At 54.3% G+C, this 19,329-nt stretch overlaps 1 protein-coding gene across 2 annotated transcripts in view; it reads right to left on the reverse strand.

Annotated features, from left to right (window-relative positions):
• ARRB1 (arrestin beta 1) overlaps positions 1-19,329 on the reverse strand; it is an 87,173-nt gene that overhangs the window by 43,548 nt on the left and 24,296 nt on the right. The window contains exon 1 of one of the 2 annotated variants that reach the window (XM_014590635.2): positions 2,687-2,706. The exons of the other annotated variant lie outside the window; for it this stretch is intronic. Coding sequence (XP_014446121.1) covers positions 2,687-2,691 — 5 coding nt within the window. The 5' untranslated portion in view covers positions 2,692-2,706. Of the gene's footprint in view, positions 1-2,686; positions 2,707-19,329 lie in introns of those variants that run through there. 2 annotated transcript variants of the gene reach the window in all.

The raw sequence follows: 19,329 nt of genomic DNA on the forward strand, positions 1-19,329 counted from the left end.
TTTCCCTCTTTGCTCAAATTAAAACACATAAATAAAGTTAAGTAAAATAATTCTTAAAATAAAAAGGTTGTGGTGAAATAAACTTTATAAAATGGCGGGGGAGGAGCAACAAATGGCATAGTGGTTACATCACTGGACTTCCACATGGCTGACCGCAGTTTGAGTCTTGGGCCCGGAGGCTTGAAACTCACCTGGCATGTGTGTGCGTGCCCCAAGATCCCCAGAGGAGAATCGAGGAGAAGGGATTGCAACATGAACATCCCCCCTGGTAGGTGATTTCTCACTTTCCATCTCACTGTCTCTGTCTTTCTCTGGTGAGTGCATGCACCCTAAGGCAAAAAGATCTCTACAAAAAAATAAATAAATAAAACAGCAGTGGGAAGGTGGAAGGAGATACATGTAGCTCACATTTGCAGACAATGTGTGAGCGAGTTGTTAAACACAGCCATCACTGTGGTTCTCGGCTAGGGGTGAACTTGCACCCCAGGGGACATCTGGCCACATCTGGACACCCTGGGTTGCTCTGACCTGGGAGAGAGGTGCGACCAGGCTCCAGTAGGTGGCCAGGGACGCTGACTACACAGTGCTCGGTTCTGTCTCCCACCCTCCGCAAGACTCTCCAGCCCGGATATCCATACGCTGAGGCTGAGAAACCTCAATGCACGCTTACGATTAAATAAGTTAAATTAAGAACAAAGGAGCTGGGCCAGCAGGTGGCATGGTAGTTAAGGGCACTGGACTCCCACATGGACGAAAAGGAGCTGGGCCAGCAGGTGGCATGGTAGTTAAGGGCACTGGACTCCCACATGGCCGAATGCGGTTCAAGTCCCAGACCTGGGGACTTTCTCTCTCTCTCTCTTACTCTGTCCCTCTCTGGTCAAATTTAAATAAATAAATAAAGTTAAATAAAATAATTCTTTAAAACAAAACAAAACAAAAAAGAGCAAAGGAGCCTGGCTGAGCTAGCATAAGTGCCTGAGGCCTAGGTTCAGTTCCCGGGCCCGCCTAAACAGGCCAGGCAGTCATGTGCCCCCACAGTCCTTGCTGACCAGGAGTCTGGGGCAGGAGGCTCACCAGATGGGGAGACTGCCCCCTCCCTCTGTACTCCCTCTATCAGATAAAATAGCAATGGGGAAGGGAATTCATCCTCAAACCCTGTCACTTACTAACTTAAGAAACTTCATGTCATGCCTTTAGGATACCCGGGTCTGTTACACCTGCAGGGCGAGAACACGGCCCAGAGGTGTCTCCTGTGCATCTCTGCCCAGTGCCATGTACAACGACATCATGCGTGACACCCATGGAGGGGACACTGACCCACAGAAACCAGCACAGGTACCTCTGGAGCACCAGTGGCTGCCGGCACACGGTGGGAGTAACTCCAGGTGGGGAGGGAAATGCACGAGCCTGGAGACGCCTCCCTGGCCCCAGTGCAGGCAGGCACTCAGACCCGCCATGTGCAGTACGAACGAGGATCCGAACACGGCCACATTCACACCACCAGACACGCGTCACAGGTGCCACACTCACATGCTACTCTCCGCGCACCTCCCCACACGTTCCGGGCACCACACCAACCATACGCCATGGCTCACCGCCCCCTTTCCTGTGCCAAGATTCGGTCGTGGCAGGATTGAGAGAGCGGAAACTTAATCCCGCTACAGCGCTGCCAGACAGGGTCTCAGATCAGAGCTACAGTCGTCGGGACAGGGGCCCCGAGACTCCTGATGGGTTCATAATGAGAAGAATGAGACCGAGATGGGGTCACACAGACGCCACGCACATACGCCTGCCCTCTACACGTGAACGCGGCCAGCAGACCCTCCCCGAGGTGGGCCCTGGACCCGGGACCTCCAAACTGAGCTGAGTCAGTCATGCAGACCCAGGTGTGTTCTGTTATCAGTGACAGAGCTGAATAGAAGACACTTCTACATCTACACATGCACGCTACAAACACACATAACACACACACACACTCGCCACACACATATGTGCTTCCCACTTCCCACTACATGTACACCACACACACGCCACATACACAGTGTGGGCTCTCCACACGCAAATCCAGATGCGCCAGCATGCACACGCGCATCGCTCTCCCCTCACCCCCACACCCCCCACTCACCGCATAAATACACAAATCTCCTCCCCTCCCCAGGCCCTCAGCTGGCAGGGGAATAATTTGCACAGTGAGAAAAATAAACAGAAGATGTCAATCTGACCGGCCGAGTACCTGCCCCTTCACTCCCTCCCCCACCCCATATCCAGCCTGCTAACTCTCCCCAAGGATGACCCAATCCGAGTGGCCATGTCAGTTCCCTAGCCCTTGGCCAGCCCTTCCCACCTGGTGCCCAGGCTGCAGGCTCCACAGCGAGCTGCCCCCACCCCTGCTTCAGGACAGGCCTAGCACTGGCCTGGTGACTCCACCCACCTGCCCCCTCCAGCTGCCACCAGATGCTGCTGAGTCCAACCTCCACCTCCCAAGCCCTGACCACACAGTTTCCAGCCTTGGGGTGCCCCACTTGGACGTCCCCAACTCCCTGACACTCTTCTCCCCATGCGCTCTCACCCCTGCCTATCCCAGAGGCCGCGCACAGGAATAAAGTTATTCATCGCACATCTCAGGGGTAAAGGAATGACTGAAGTAAATACCAGAGAGGAGGGAGGAAAAGCAAAGCGATCTTACCCCATTTCACGACGAGAGCCTGAGACTCGGTTATGGGGCCAGCCCCAGAGCAGCCCCAGAGCAGTACACCCAGAGGGGTGGAGGGCCTGGGAGACCCAGAGCTGGGGCTGCAGGCCGCAGCAGCCAGGCCGGGGCAAGCGCTGTGGGATGGCTCTCCTCAGCCCCAAGTGAGGGGGTTAGTTACAAAGGAAAGGAAAAGGCGTTCCTGATACGCGTCCTGTTTCCTCTTCTCCTCTGGCTTCTCAGGCCCCGCAGGGCGGCTGTCTCTGGGCTGGCAGTACTATCTGGCCTGCGCACAGACAGGCGAGTGGTGAGGGTCTCCCTGGACCCCTTTCCACCCCCAGCGGTCTGGCCAGCATGGACACAGCAGCTCCCTGGAGTGGCCCTCGGGTCCCTCTTCCTGCCCCTTGTCCCCGGAGAGGACATAGCCAGTCATCTTCTGTCCATCACGAGGTACCCTAAGGCACCTCCACCAGAGGCTTACTTGTCACCCTCGCCAGCTACAGGGACCCTCCACAGTCCCCTGCCTTCCTCTCTCCCTGTCCTGTGGCCGCCAAGTCCATAACTGTTAGCTCACTCTGTGGTCCTGTCCGTGGGACCTAGGACTCACGAACCAGGTAGGAGAGGGGTCCCCAAAGGCAGAGGCCATCAGACAGGGCTTCTTGAGTGGGAGGACCAAGAGTCTCCTTCCTCAGGCAGGGGTCCTTACCATGGAGGAAGGTCAAGGTTCCTCTGATCAAGTAGGGATCTCTCTGAGGGAAGGGGCCGTGACTCCTCCATCAGACTGAAGGCCCCTGAAGGACAGGGAATTGCAGAGTTGCAGTGTGTGAAAGGACTACGTCCCCTCTCTTATCTCTAGATGGGGGCCTAAGGAATGGGAACCACGTTCTCTCATCAGGCCAGAATTTCTCTCCTGGAGCACAGGGCCATGCCTCTCCCATCAGACCTGGAGCTCCCAGAGGGCACAGGCCCTCTCATTGTACCCCCTGCACTTCCCAGAACAGACTTGAGCTCACAGAGAAGGCTCCCCTCTGGGCAGACCTGGGGAGGAGCCTTGCCCACATCCTCCCTGTGCACAGGTCCCATGCCAATTTCCCATTCATGCCCTCAACTGAACTGAAGCTGCCACACTTATGACAGCCATGAGTCCTGGCGGAGGCCAGCAACCCTCTTTCCCAACCAGGACCATCAGCTTCTGCAGAGCTACTGATGGGGCCAGTGGAGACTCCTATAAGAGGAGGCCCAGGATAGGCCTCACGGCCAGCTCTGGTCCAGATGTGGCAGGCCATGGCCTGGATGGGTCTCTCTGCCTGGCTCTGCCCCTAACCGGGCAAACTCCATGGTCACTAATACTACCTTCCCCATCTCCAGACTTGGTCAGCATTCATTCCTGGCTAAGGTGGCATGGAACATCAGGAACAGGGGGTAACAGGGCCTTAATGAGGTCCTGCTTGGAGGTCAACACTGGCCTCCCATGGGTGCCCACCCTGAGCCCACTCCCAGCAGCTGCCACATGATCTCCCCAACTGGCCCAGCTCCAGGGAGCTGCTATTAGTTAGCATTGATCCAGAAAGTGTTTCGCAGACACATTTTATGAACTCTGACTCACCCAGGGCTCCAGGGGCTAGGAGAGAGAGGCAGAAACAGAGGATTGGGAGCCCAGGCCACTGGGCAGAGTGAAGAAGCTGCACAGCCAGACTTTGCTATCAGGCCCCAGACCAAGGCCAAACAGACCCAGGACCAGGACTCTGGTCCTGGTCGAACACATTTACTGAGAAGACCATGTTACTGAGAAGAACATGTTACCGAGAAGAACATGTTAACTGAGAACATGGCTGAATTATTTTCAGATTTTATTGCCATAGGGCATGTGTGCTCACCAGAGAAAGAAAGAGAGAAAAGGCAAGAAATCACCCCCTAAGGACCAGCAGGTGGCAGTGGCGGTTAAGACACTGGACACTCCCACATGGCTGACCACAGTTCAAGTCCTGAACCTGGTGGCTTGCCTTCTCACTTTCCCTCTCTGTCTCTCTCTGTGTCTCTCTCTGGTCAAATAAAAAATAAATAAATGAATAAAAAAGTAAATAATTATTTTTTAAAAAAAGAAAGAAATCACCCCCTAGAGGGGATGGCCATGCCGTAACCCCTTGTCTCCCATTCTCCTCTTAGGACCATGATCATACGTGCACATGTGAACTACAGGGTCAGGGACTCAAACTACGCAGTCAGCCATGTGGGATCCAGCACCTTAACCACGACACCAACTACTGACCCTTTTTTAAAAAAAGAATTCATGACAGAGCATGTATGGGTGCCTGCATGAGAGAGAGGAGAGAGAGAGAGAGAGAAAGAGGAAGAGAGAGAGAGGGAGGGAGAGAAGCACCCTCTGCAGGGCTTGGTCCTGCTGTGATCCCATTCCTCCAGTTCTCTAGCCCACTAGGCTCCTGGGCATGCGTGCATGGGCTCAGCATGTTTTCAAGTCAGCTGAGCCAGGGACTTGAACTGCAGTCAGCATGTGGCTTCCTGCTCCAGTCTGGCCACTGGCTACACTATTGAGGCTGAGCCTTGACTGAATCTTGGTAAAAACCCAGGCATGTTTTCTTATTAAAAAAATGACAATAGCAGGACCAGCCGATGGTGTAGTGTTTGCGTTACTGGACTCCTACATGGCCAACCGCAGTTCAAGTCCTGGGCCTGGTGGCTTCAAACTTATACCAGGAACATGTACATGCATGGCCAAGATCCCAGGAGGAGAACAGAGGAGAGGGGATTGTGGTGTGGCCATTCCCCCTGGGGGGTGATTTCTCACTTTCTGTCTCTCCGTCTCTCTGGCAAGCGCACATACCCTATAGCAAATATCTCTCTTTAAAAAAAAAAAAGGCAAAAGAAAGAAAGAGAGAGACAGGAAGAAAGAGAAAGAAAGAAAGAGAGAGAGAGAAAGACAGAAGAAGAAAGAAAGATGACAATAGCAGGGACCAGCAGATGGCATAATGGTTATGCTACCTCACGCCAGGAGGAGAATGGAGGAAAGGGATTGTGGTGTGCTATACCCCCTAGAGGGTGATTTCTCGCTTTCTGTCTCTCTGTCTCTCCAGCAGACGCACACACCCTATAAGAAAAATCTCAGAAGAAGAAGAAGAAGAAGAAGAAGAAGAAGAAGAAGAAGAAGAAGAAGAAGAAGAAGAAGGAGAAGAAGAAAAGAAGAAAAGAAATGACAGCAGTGTGAGCCAGGTGGTAGTGCAGTGGTACTGCAACTGGACCCACATGGGAAAAAGTCCTGGGTTCATGTCCTGTAGACCTCCCTGACGATGCCAACTAAGAAGGAAGGTAAATGGTGGCAAGAAGCCCCTGTTGGGGATGCTTCTTTCTCTCTCTCTCTTCCTCAAAATAAGTAAAAATAAACAATAATAATTTTTTTTTTAAAAAAGGTGATGACAATTGGGACCAGTAGGTGGGGTCATGGTTACATTGTTGGACTCCTACATGGCAGGTTGTGGTTTGAGTCCCAGACCTGGAGGCTTGAAATTCATGCTGGGCACATGTGCATGTGTGCCCAAAATCCTGAGAGGAGACTGGAGGAGAAGGGATTGCAGTGTGACCATCCCCCTGGGGGATGATTTCTTGCTTTCTGTCTCTATGTCTCTCTCTGGCTCTTCGGTGAGTGCATGCACCCTATAGCAAAAATCTCTCTCTCTCAAAATATAAATGATGGCAGTAATAGTTGTTATTATTTTATGAATTAAAAGAACATTATTATTATAGCTGATTTTTTAGGTGTTTAATACAAGCCAGGCACCATTCTAAATACTATATAAATTCATTTAATTCTCACAAGAACTCTAAGTGGCTGGCCCCCTAGCACAGTGGTTAAGCCCTGTGTGGAGGGAGCCTGCCGCCATGTGACCCACTGCAGTTTGAATCTCAGCTCTGGTGGCTGGGAAAACACATAAGACGCAGATGCACGCATGCTCAGGACCCTGCTGGGAAGGCAGAATGGAGGAAAAGGACTGCAGTGTGACCAGGCCCCACTAGGGAGTGCTTGTTCTCTCTCCCTATTTCTTTCTCTCTCTGTGGCATGCACACATGCCTTCTGGCACTGAAAGAGAAAAAAAAGAAAAAAAGAAAACCCTGCGGGGAAAAATAAATTCTCTTATCATTCCCACTCAACACATGAGGAAACCAAGACACAGAGAGGTTAAATAATTTGCCCAAAGTCACAAAACAGGAAATAAATGCAGGCAGCCCAAACCATCTGCTTGATGAATTAAGAAGTAAAAACATGGGGACAATACCTCTGCATTCGGAAAGGATGAAATACTATGAGCAGATACCATGTATCCGTATGTGCTCCAAATCCAACACATTCATTACGGGGCCTACTGCAGGACAGCTTCAGGTGTAAGAGGACCTCCGAAAGAGGAGCAGTACAAATGCCGAGCACACGGTGTCAGGCATCTTTAAATCATAGTAACCTTCTTTTGAGACTTCTGACCGGCTTCATTAAAACTAAGAGCAGGGCCAGCCAGTGGCGTGGTGCCAATACCCCTGGGATGCTGGACGCACGTAGGAAGTGCGTGGCTTGACAGCCCGAGGCCCCCCTGCAGGTACCAGAGGCGCACACATGCCTGTGATCCTGTGATCCAGGCCGGTGGAGGCGGGTGGGTTGCTGCCAACAGACCCTTGTTTTTGCAGGGGTGTGGAGGGTGTCTCTCTCTCTCTCTCTTTTTCTTTTTTTTAGTTTAGAAAACAAAAAACTCTCAGTAACAATTATTTTAAGATTTACCATTTAGGGGCCAGCAGGTGGCATGGTGGTTAAGAACACTGAACTCCCACACGGCTGACCGTGGTTTGCATCCTGGACCTGGCAGCTTGCTCTCTCACTTTCTGTCGCTCGCTCACTCACTTTGTCCCTTTCTGGTCAAATTAAAATAAATAAATAAAGTTAAATAAAATAATTCTTAGAAAAAAAAAAGATTTGCTTTATGTATTTAACAAATATTAGTCTTGAGGACTAATATTTGAGCACAAGGGCAAAAGACATTATTCCCATTTTATAGAAGTAAAAACCGGAGCCCAGAGAGGGGAAAAAAACAAGTCCACAGTCACCCAGCTCAGAGGAGACAATGCCAGTCCATCAGCCCCAAAGCCCGTGCTCCTTCCCCTGCCACAAATGTCCCTGTGCTCTCAGAAGGTGGTCTCAGGGGGCCCAACGCCCACAGAGGAGACAGCCCGTAACCAAGCACCAGGCAGCCTAGCTGGTGGGCCTGACACGCCCCTGCTCTGACTCCCTGGCTTCACTCCACACCCAGGCTGAGAGTGCGTGTCTTAGGCACCTTCCCTAGTGGGCTGTCTGCCACCCAGGAAGGGGGCTTCTCCAGGGCAGGCCTGTGCTTGGCTCAGAGAAGGCTCATGGTAAAGGAGGCACGGGCACGGGCTGGGTTGGGCTGGCCTCCATCTTCCTTGCCCTGCACTTCAGTTACCTGGAGTGTTCAGTGAGGCCCTGGTACATGGCTAGATTTCCAACCCATCACCACCACAAGCACTCGCTGCATGGCCTTGGCCAGGTCGCCATCCGCCTGGGCCTCAGCTGGCTCACTGGCTCTCAGCGCAGGTCACGGTACCTCATGGGAGCCTGGGCAGCTGAGAAGACACAGTAGGTACGAGAAGTTCTGGGGACACTAGAGATGAAGGCCTGTTGTCCCGACAAGGCTGAACACAGAGCACTTTAAAGAATGCATTTCCCTTACTTCCAAGAACATGCAGGCTTGCAGGTGAGCTGGGTGCCATGAGGCCAGCAGGGAGCATGGGACAGGTTCCCCCAAACCACTTCTTGGGACTTGGCAATAAATAAACCCATATCCTGTCAAGCCTTCCACCTGTTCCTCAAAACAGTCTCCTCCTAAAGTCCCAGGAAGCGGGGGAGAAGCCTGCCAGGAGGAGTCCTGCTGGCTCGTCTTAGCACCTGCCTATGTGGAGCGGCAACCCCACAGCCAGCTCTGCCTGCCCCAGCCCAGCTACTCAGGCCATCTGAACCCAGGGAGAGCCACGTGCACGGACATGGGTGTGGGGAAGACTGTGCAGGTCCTGGATCTCTGCCCCGGCTCTTCGTGGCTCCGTCTGTGTAGACATGGCATCTCACCTCCCCTGTGCTCACCCGGACCATGGCAGAGCACAGCCCACCACAACTTGTGGGGAGAATGAGTGAGCACCCAAGGGGCTAAGGAAAACGGGGCTCTCCAGGGTGGCCTTCACGGCGCTGAAAATCTACAGAGGGTTGGGAGCGGTGTGAGCGCTCACACACAAGGATGTAGAGCCAGGGGCCAGCCCCATAGCACAGTGGAGCCTGGGTCCTGTATCACTGACCATCACTCAAATCCTGCCCCTAGCAGCTTAAAAAACACCAGGTACATATGCATGTGTGCCCCAAATCCCAACGGGGTGGTGAAATGGAGGAGAAAAGACTGCAGTGCAACTGGGCCCCACTGGGGAGGTGCCTTCTTCCTTTCCTTCCCCTCACTGTCTCTCTGGTAAGCACAGACACCCTCTGAAAATTATTTTTTAGAAATACACCATTAGGAACGGGGAGCCTTTGACCACCAGGCAGCATAGCCTCCTGTTTATTTGGTACTCTCTGTGTCCTCGTGGCCCTGGGCTTCCGCGGGAGTTGGAGCCCATGGATGAACTGTGGAATGTGTTTCCTTCAGGCCTGGATGGCCTTGTTCCAACACCTTCCCTCCCCCACCCCATCTTCCAGCTCAGATTTCAACCTCATCAGGGAAACCTCATGACCACCGTGGCCCCTGGGGGTCCGGCTTGTCCTTGGGAGGTCCCAGGCAGTGGCTGTTGCAAAAAGCAGTGAAGAACCTGAATGACTCAGCCACCTGTTTCGCTTTGATCTCCAGTGAGTCCGAGTGAGTCTGGTCACTGGCCCTGCTGCATTCTAAGGGCTGGAATGTCATGTGTTAACCTTTCCCAGGCTAACCCCCAGGAGACCAGCTCCCCCAGTGCCTTACTGCCTCTGTCCTCCCACAACCATTATGGCCTGGAGATACCAAGGGGTCTGTTACGACTGCACTGCCCACATCTGGTGGGAGACACAGCTGTGCGAAGCAGTAACTAGCCTGCCAAAGGCACCTGGCAGATGGTTATTAAGAGGCTCACAGGCCCGGCCTGAGGGCACCGCCAGTTACATACTGAACGGCAATGCTGGAAGTCACATGGCCGATAGCAGTTTGGAGCACTGGCCCGGTCATCACAAGATGCTCTGGGTAGGTGTGCACGTGTCCGAGACCCTGGGGAGCTGGAGGGTTAGGGGAAGTGGACCCCGACATGATGAGCGCCAGCCCAGTGTGCTATGCACTCTCTCTTTCACATGCATTCAAAAAAAATGAGTAAAAATAAGTAAAAGTAGAAGGTCACAGGAACTCCAGAAAAGCAGCAGCTCCATTCTTCGCAGGACAGACAGGCACTGCTGGGGCAGTTAGAGGCAGCAGGAGATATCTGAGCTGGGACGCAAAGGATGATGAAGTCTGCCGGACGGTCAGGGTGGAAGGCAGAGCCTTAGCTCGATGTGCTTAGGCAGAGAACGGCACATCCTTCACTTTCCTTTTAAATTCGCTGGAGGGCACGTGTGCTTTCCAGGAGGAGGAGCAGAAGCACCTCCCTATGGGTCGGCCATGCCGCAATCCTTCTCCTTCATTTCTCCTCTTTGGGACTTTGGGCACACACACACACACATGAGCCTAGCAGGTCTCTTAAGTTGCTGGGTCCAGGACTCGAACCATGCAGTTTGGCCATGTGGGATCCAACCGCCTTCACCACACCACTAACTGGCCTCCAAAATTGCATAGCCTTATACAGCAGAGGGCACAGTTCAAAATCAGTTCGAATTCACGACCTCAGTTGGTTCTCAAATCCCATTACGGTTTTATTAACCCCCCCCACCCCCCACCCTCATACACCCACAAGTAAATAAGAAAGGCAGGGTCCAGGGAAGGCAAAGATGACTGATTTCTGAGCAGAGGGAAGGGCCCTCTGACTGCAAGGAGGGCAAAGGTGTCCGTCTTCACGTACAGTGGCCACTCTACTGGCCCGTGACGGTCCACGCACCCTGCTCTCGTTGCCAGTGCACATACACACAGCCCTCCAGACCCCAGGCCTGGCAGAGGGGGGCAGGCAGAGCAGCAGAGCAGCCTGGTCAGGACCGAGGAGCTCGGGAAGAGCTGCCCAGCTCCAAGGCCCTAGCCACCAGCTTCTGCTCCTCCTCGCCCTCTCTCACAGTGAGTCTCTTCGCCTGGCTGCTCCTCTCCCTGTCTCTCCTGCTGCCGCCAGCCTCTCCCTTCCCCTCCCTCCAGCCCTTGCCCTCCCCAGGGAGCAGTGAGCTCAGCCTTTCCCATCAGCCATGCCCGGGAATGATGGGAAATGCACGCGGGCCAGGAACTGAGAGGAGGCCTGCCCCAGGGAGGGGAGCAGATGGGGCATCCTGGGGCAGGGCTCAGTCTTGCTGCTTCCTATGACCCCAGGCTGGGCCAGGGCAGTCTGTCTGTCTAGTCCACTTTAGAGAAGGTGGGCTCAGACAGCTAGAGGGGCCGAGGGCTCATTTTCCAAACAGGGAGACAGAGGCCCAAAGACAGGAAGGAAAGAGGGCATATCCGAGAGGGACTACTGCCACATCCCAAGCACTGTCAGAACTTCACACGGGTCTTGTCCTATGTAGCCTTCACGGCTAGCTGCAAGGCATGTGGGATAGGCTGATGAAGACCCCCTGGTCCCCACATCCTGATCACCGGAGCTGTGAAACTTGCGTAGTGACAGAGACTGCAGATGGGATTGACTGGGTTGTCGGCAAAGTCGAGATGCATTTTTTACTTTGCCGACAACCCAATAGTTAAGGGTCGTGATGTGGGAGATTGTCATGCATGATCTGAGGGGGTGCAAAGCAATCACAGGGGTCCTTATGAGGGGGAGGTGGGAGGGTCAGAGGGAAAAGGACAGAAACACTGAGACGGACTGGCAGACACGGTGCTGCTGGGGCCAGGGAATGCAGGAGGCTTCCGGAATCTAGCAAAGGGAAGGGAACAATCCTCTCAGGCCTCCAGGACAGCTGTCCTGGTGACGTGTCTTGGGGGTTTCTGATCTCAGAACTATCAGGAAATAAATCTGTGAGTTTATTTTGTTTCATGATTATCACTTTGTTAGTTTGCTATAGGGTGTGTGCACTTGCCAAAGAGAGACTGAGTGGGGGTGGAGGAGAGTGAGAAATCACCTCCCCAGGAGGATGGCTAAACCACAGTCCTTTCTCCTCTGTTCTCCTCCCAGGACTTTGGGCATGCACACACATGTGCACGGTGTGTTTTTCAAGCTGCCCCGCCTGGGACTTGAACCGTGCTATAGACCATATGGGAGCCAGCTGTGGTAACGTCTGCACCACCTACAGGTCCAAATTTGTATTATTTGAAGTCCTAACCTGGTGGTAATTGTCACAGGGGCAATAGGAGACTGATGTAGTAGGCACTTTCACTTCCATCTTCAGATGGGAAAACTGAGGTCCAAAGAAGTACGTGATTTCCTCAGGCCCTGTACGCGTCCCGCCTTACCACACTTACTAGGATTTCTGTGGGCTTGTAAGGCCAGGAGCCCCTCAGCCAGGGCTTCAAGGCCAGAGAGCCAGTCCGAGGAGGAGGGAGCAGTAAGCCAAAGCCTTGTGCCTGGCAAGGGGTGGTTATTATGGCTGGAGCCTTCCCAAACCTGCGACTGGATCTTGCTAGGTCCTGACTGAGAAGCAGGAGGCATGTGACACAGCACAAGAGCCCTGGCGGTGCGGCTGAGCTCAATGGTGGAGTGTTTGCAGGATTAACTGAGATTACACAAAATCCCCCCATGATCTCACAGTGATCCTGATCAAATCCCCAGGAAGAAAGCTCCTTATCCTCCTGCATGACTGGTGAGGAAGACAAAGGAATCTCAGGGTTGTCAGTGACCAGGCCAAGTTCTCCCAGCTAGGGAGTCCTGGGATCCGGGCACTTGTGAGGACAGACGGAACAGAAAGCATGGCCGCCTACTGAGTGCTAGGGCCCTGCACCAGGGTAACTGCTGCAGCATGACCCTCGTCATCACGAGCATTCTAGAGCTAACCTGACCAAGTCCCTGCTAAGGCGTATAACTCTCAACTGCTCCCCATGAGCCACACCCACCCCTCTGGCCACCCCTCCAGCCACACTCCCTCCTGACACACTGACCAAGGTCAGTTTCCTGGGGCCACCAAACACCTTCCCATGCTGGGGGCCCACAGAGCTCCAGCCCCATCTGCCTACGACCACACGTACATGGGTTAGAAAATCCACGGGTCCTGGCCACCCGGCTCTGCCCTGTGGGGTTGGGGGAGGGGTCAGGCCAGGGGTCGTCCCTGATGGCAGGAAGCCTGGAAGGCTGGAGCTGAGGGCCCAAGGAAACTGGTTATTTCTACACAGTGAAGGCAGCCGGATGGCACAGGTAGGGAGTGGGCCCAACTCCCAGGGGCACGGGCTCTCCAGAACACTGAAACTTGGGTGGGGAACCCGTGGAACATGAGGTTCCCCCTCAGAGTACACAAGAGGGGCCCAGAGGCCCGGGGTGGGGGGGGCAGGACTTGTCCCTGTAACAGTCAGTTCAGGAAAGTGGTTAAGGCTTTGGGGTCTGCAACTTGCTAGTCGGTGACCTTGTCCGAACTGAATCTCTCTGGCCCTCACCTCTAAAATGGGGCAAATACCATTCATTATTAATGCCTTTTTTTTTTTTTTTTTTTTTTTTTTTTTTGCTAGAGAACATGAGTGGTCACAGAGAGAAGCAGAAAGAGAAAACAACACGCCCACCCTAGGGCGTGGTCATGCCGTAATCCCTTCTCTTCCATTTCACCATCCTGCCAAGGGCACACACACATACCTGACCTGTTTTTCAAGCCACTAGGTTTAGGATTCAAACGACGTGGTCAGCCATGTGGGATCTGACTCCCTTAACCACGAGACTGAGGGGCCACCCTTACTAACTTCTTCCCTAAGGCAGGTGAAGCACCTGGGGCAGTGCCTGCAGCTCTTCCCTTAGGGAGCGTTGGTGGGGTGCAGGGGTCGGCACACCTGGGTCCCAGCTAGTACCATCCCCACCACCCCGCTGCTTGTCAACCCTGCACTGAATTCTGACCATTGGACACACTCGGGCATCCACTCTGAGCACAAGTTGGATTTTCTTGTGCTAGAAGCAGGGCTCAGTCACCCCTGCAGTTTCCAGGTCCCCAATGGGCTCCATCCAGTATCTGCCTAGGCATCCTCCCCCTGGTGACCACCTCCCTGTGAGAAGCTAGACACAGCTCGTGTGGCTTGCTCCACCGATCCCTACCACACAGGGGCCCTCTCCCCACCAGTCACAGTGACCTGTGTCTGCTTTTCCTCGTCTGATCGTCTGCAGGAAAAGGATCATCAGTCTCATGTTTTCCTTACAGTTAGAGAATGGGCCAGCACTTCCCCAGGGGGGCAAGCCAACCCAGAACTGGGCTCCCCGCTTCCAAACTGATAGAGGGGAAGGAGGAAGGACCGTGTCCTGAGCACTTCCTGCAGGCGGGCGCTGTGCGGAGTCCTCCGTGCAATCGTCTCACTTGAACTCATGACAGAGAGGAGATTATGAGTCCCATCTGCAGAAGAGCAAGCCGGGATTTCCAGGGTTTAATAACTTGTCGGCCGCACCGGTGGCAAAGTTGTACTCCTGCACGGTTCCCGGAGGCCTCAAAAAGAACCTCACACCCATTTTGCAGCCTTGCTGCCAAGGGCCTCTGGGAAGGCAAGGAATCTTGCCCAGGGGGTGAGGTCCTAAGGCAGTCTCTGACCCACCTTCAGGCCCTCTGACCCATCTCCCTGTCCCTACCTCATCTCAGTCCCTCCCCCCACCGAGGTTTCTATCACTGTGAAAATAATACGGCATACTGCTGTCACCTGCAACCCCTAGCTCAGACCCCGCGCTGTGCTCTGCCCTCAGAGCCCTTCTCACAGCCTGCACCTCTTGCTGCCTGGTCTCCACTCCAGATCACCAGCCCTGTTAAGCCAAGGATGGGTGGGAACTGTTTGGTGTCCACGGTATCCCAGAGGTGTGCTCAGGGCTGGTGCACACCTCCAGAAATCACTGTAATACACTTTTTTTTCATTTTTCCAGAGGATGCACATGCTCCCCAGAGAAACAGAGACAGAGAAAGAGAGAGAGAGAGAGCACCCAAGGAAGAGGAAGAACGAAAGCAACCCCACAGAGCACGGTCACACCACAATCCCTTCTCTGATTCTCTAGCCCATTGGGATTTGGGGCACACACACAGAATCCTGGAGCAGGACTTGAACCCTACAGTTGGCCATGTGGGAGCTGGCTCCCTCAACCACTAGGTCATAGGGTCAGATGAAGACAGTGAGACTCAGAGAGGGAAAGGGGCTGCCCTAAGGTTATCCAGTCAATCTGGAACATGACAAGACCAGCACCCAGGACCAGCTACATCATTTGTGGGCCCAGTGCAAAATGAACAAGTGAGGCCCCATCAGACATCAACATGGTGGCAGAAGAGCATGAAGCCAATCTTGAGGCCCTTCTGAGAGGACTCTGCAATGCACAGCTCTCCTGCTCAGCAGCAGGCTCCCCTGCACCTGTGTGTCCTAGGCAGGGTCCTCCCACCAACAGACAAACCACCACGGGCCTCCACTCGAGCAGGAACCTGTACTGGCCAGGTGAGGAAGCCAAGCTCACAGTCAGTTCTGGGGGCCCATAAAAGAGGTGGGTGCCTGAGTGGGTCCTTGGGTAAGAGGGGTAGGGAGTGGAGCCCAATTCCCTTCTTCCCGTCAGCCCCTGTGTGTAGAGAGTGGGGCAGGCCCTGATGCCTGGTAAGGTCTCCCCACCATTGTTGTGTTTTTCTTTTTTTTTTTGGAGAGGTTTTTGTTATAGGGCGCGTGCGCTCGCCAGAAAGACAGAGAGAGACAGAGAGACAGAAACCGAGAAATCACCCCCCCAGGGATGGCCACGCTGCAATCCCTTCTCCTCCATTCTCCTCTCGGGATCTTGGGCATGCATGCACATATGCCCGGCGTGAGTTTAAGCTGCTGGGTCCGGGACTCAAATCACAGTCAACTACATGGGAGTCTAGCGACATAGCCATTACACTAACTGCTGGTCCCATGTTTTTCATTTTTTAAGTTTATTAATTTATTTCTTGAGAGACGGGCAGCTCCCAAAGGATCCTCATGCTAAGGTCCATGCCAGCCTTAGCCAACACAGATCTCAGGTCCAGGGAGGTCCGGGGTCCTGAACCAAGACCTTCCCCACGAGCATCCTGCTGTTACTCTCTAACAGTTCCATAAGGCATGTCGAAAGGGGATGTTGATACGATGGCCTAGAGACACAGAACTGGGTATTGAGCTGAGGATGCCCAGCGACCTTCCAATCATTCTCAGGCCTCAGTCCAAAGGGCCAGCCCTGCCAAGAAAGGGGGGAGGGGTGGGGAAGAGGAGAGAAGAAAGCGAAGTGTGCACAGCTACATTGCTTCGTGTTCATAATCGCCTGGCCAGGTGGGATCTGTGCTTCTTACTGTAGCAGCAACCGCAGCACACCCACACCCAAGTCACTCATGTACCCAGGGTCACAGCCAAGAAAGCACACAGACCAGAACTGAACCCGGTTCTCTTCTGTGTTGTCACAAATCTGTTCGACCCACGGCTGGCCCTGACACAGTCTAACCCCACAGCCTGCTCTCCCAGGGAGCAGAGCCAAAGGCTTGGGAAGGATCTGCATAGCTTCAAGCCCTGGCGAGCCCTGGGCCTACAGCGCAAGGACCTGAGACCACCTGAGGGTGCTGATGGCTGGCACGGTCCAGTGGACCAGAGTGCCCAACCCAGATCACAGGCTCGCCCACACCCGTGCCCCTCCTTCCATCCTCCCTTCTAGCCATTTTCCCCCACGTACTTTCACTGCCAGATCACACAGTGCTGCTTCAGTGCGCAGAGGCTGTTCCTTCTGCCTGGAATGCCCCTCCCATGCTGTCTCTCTGTCCTACTCTTTCTTATTCTTCAAAGCCTGGTTCAGCCCTGCCTCCCCTGGGAAGTGCTCCCTTGGGACTTGGCCTACCTTCATCACACTGTTGTGTCCCTCTCTCTGCTTCCCTGGCTGCTCCACCAGCCATTCTTTCCACAAATATTTACTGAGCCTCTGTATGCCCCAGAGAAAGTGCAAAGTGCAGAGGGCACAAGCCAGGAGCGAGCTCGGGCAGGCCAGGCTGGGTGGGCTTCACCCCTGTAACCTCTGGGGATGCAGGAGAGAAGGCCTGTGAGGTTCCCCAGGGGGTGATGGGAGCTCAGCTGGGGGCTTAAAAAAGCAGAGAAGTTCTACATTCCAGGCCACTGTGAGTCAGGGAGATTCCCTCCCAGTGTCCCCTAGACTGGAGTAAAGACCTTGAGCAAGGCCACACAGAATACCACCAAATGTGTGCCTCTGAGCTGAGGGCCTGAGTTGGTTGTGAGCTCCCGGGAAACTGAGGTCTCAGGGACAATGGGATGAGCCCCAAGTCTCACCCAGAACTGGATGTAGTCCTGGAGTGGGCTTGTATCCTCTCCCGGGAGATTGGGGGCGGGAGGATCGTTTGTTATTTTACTAGTAAGAAAGACAGCACTCAGGTGGGAGAGAGACAGGTGGGAGAGGGAGCAGGAGACAGGAGACATTTTGACGGGGTCTCCCCACATCACCACCATCTGTCGGCCTCCCAGTGAGCTAGGACCTCAGCACACCACCCTGAGCCTGTGTGGAAGGGTGGGGAACACAGAGCTCCGGAGAAGTAGATGGGTTTGTCCACGTGTTAGAGCAGGTCAGGCTCAACTGTTCAGGTTGGGCTAGAAACTGCACTTGGGCCCCCATGCAGCCTCAGCCTTTGCAGTTGGGCCTTCCTTTGGTACCACTAACATTTGAGTTTAAAACAGAGGAGAGGAGCTGGTGGGTGGTGTGGTGGTTAAGGCATAGGACTACGACACGGACAACCGCAGTTTGAGTCCCAGACCTGGCGGCTTCATTTCTTATTTTCTCTCTCTCTCTCTTTCTCTGGTCAAGTTAAAATACTAATAATAAATAATTCTTAAAAAAACAAAGAGGAGAAAGAGAGGAACCAACATCCACGCATCCTGAGGGACAAGCCGCAGACCTCCCCCCGCCAGGGCAGAAGGAAGCAGGGGGGCACCGGGCAGGAGAGATAGCTGCTACTGCCAGAGGCAGGGAAGGCTGGCGGGCAGCCAGGCTGGCAGAGGAAACATCTTGAACAGCGAGCAAGAGGAAGGGAGGAGGAGTGTGAAGGAAGGAAAGAGCCAGACACGCAAACTCCTCGTCCTTTCAGCCAAAGAACCCGGCAGTCTGGGACCTGTGGAAAGGAGCTGGGCAGGAGGCCGGCGTCCCAGTAGGTGGCGGCTGGATGCGGCCTGGGACTGCACCTCGGAACGCTGCCATGGGTGGAAGGGGTGAGGAGGATTCACTGGGCATCAGGGCCTGCCCGGCTTCATTTCTTATTTTCTCTCTCTCTCTCTTTCTCTGGTCAAGTTAAAATACTAATAATAAATAATTCTTAAAAAAACAAAGAGGAGAAAGAGAGGAACCAACATCCACGCATCCTGAGGGACAAGCCGCAGACCTCCCCCCGCCAGGGCAGAAGGAAGCAGGGGGGCACCGGGCAGGAGAGATAGCTGCTACTGCCAGAGGCAGGGAAGGCTGGCGGGCAGCCAGGCTGGCAGAGGAAACATCTTGAACAGCGAGCAAGAGGAAGGGAGGAGGAGTGTGAAGGAAGGAAAGAGCCAGACACGCAAACTCCTCGTCCTTTCAGCCAAAGAACCCGGCAGTCTGGGACCTGTGGAAAGGAGCTGGGCAGGAGGCCGGCGTCCCAGTAGGTGGCGGCTGGATGCGGCCTGGGACTGCACCTCGGAACGCTGCCATGGGTGGAAGGGGTGAGGAGGATTCACTGGGCATCAGGGCCTGCCCAGCTCTGAACCTGCAAGGACTGGAGGGAGGAGGGAATGGGGCCCTCCACCTGCTAATTCCTACCCGCTTCAGAGCTCCGCTCATGCCCAATTCTGCTCTGAGCTCCCAGCGCCAACCTGTGGGCTGGCAGGGCCCTCGGCAGGGTTAGTGCAGACTCCACGTCTGCCGGGACTCACTGACCTGGCCAGGAGTGAAGCCTCGCCTTTGGGAAGCCCAGAGTTGGCTGGAAGGCCAGAGGAATGCAAAGCAGGGGTGCTGGCACGGAGGAGGCCCTGACTCCCAGCAACAGGGGCCTGGCACACACTTCAGTCTGGTACTGAGCCTTCTGAGAGGCCTTTCCCCTGGTAGGACAGGAGGCTGGGATGAGGACGTGCTGTGGGGACTGGGAAAGCAGCAGTCATCACCTTCGCCTCCTACACATCACATGCACACATGCATGCACTCACACGTGTCCATGCACATACACACACACACACACACACACACTCGGCACTGGGCACCGAGAGGCTTCCAGGCACCTGAGCCTGACCTGCTCTAACACGTGGGCAAACCCATCTACTCCGGAGCTCTGTGCTCCCCACCCTGGGGTCTTTCCTGTTGCCCACCCTTCCACACAGGTAAAGGACAGGGCT

This window comes from Tupaia chinensis, unplaced genomic scaffold, assembly GCF_000334495.1.
Source record: "Tupaia chinensis unplaced genomic scaffold, TupChi_1.0 Scaffold000047_1, whole genome shotgun sequence".
Lineage (NCBI taxonomy): Eukaryota > Metazoa > Chordata > Mammalia > Scandentia > Tupaiidae > Tupaia > Tupaia belangeri.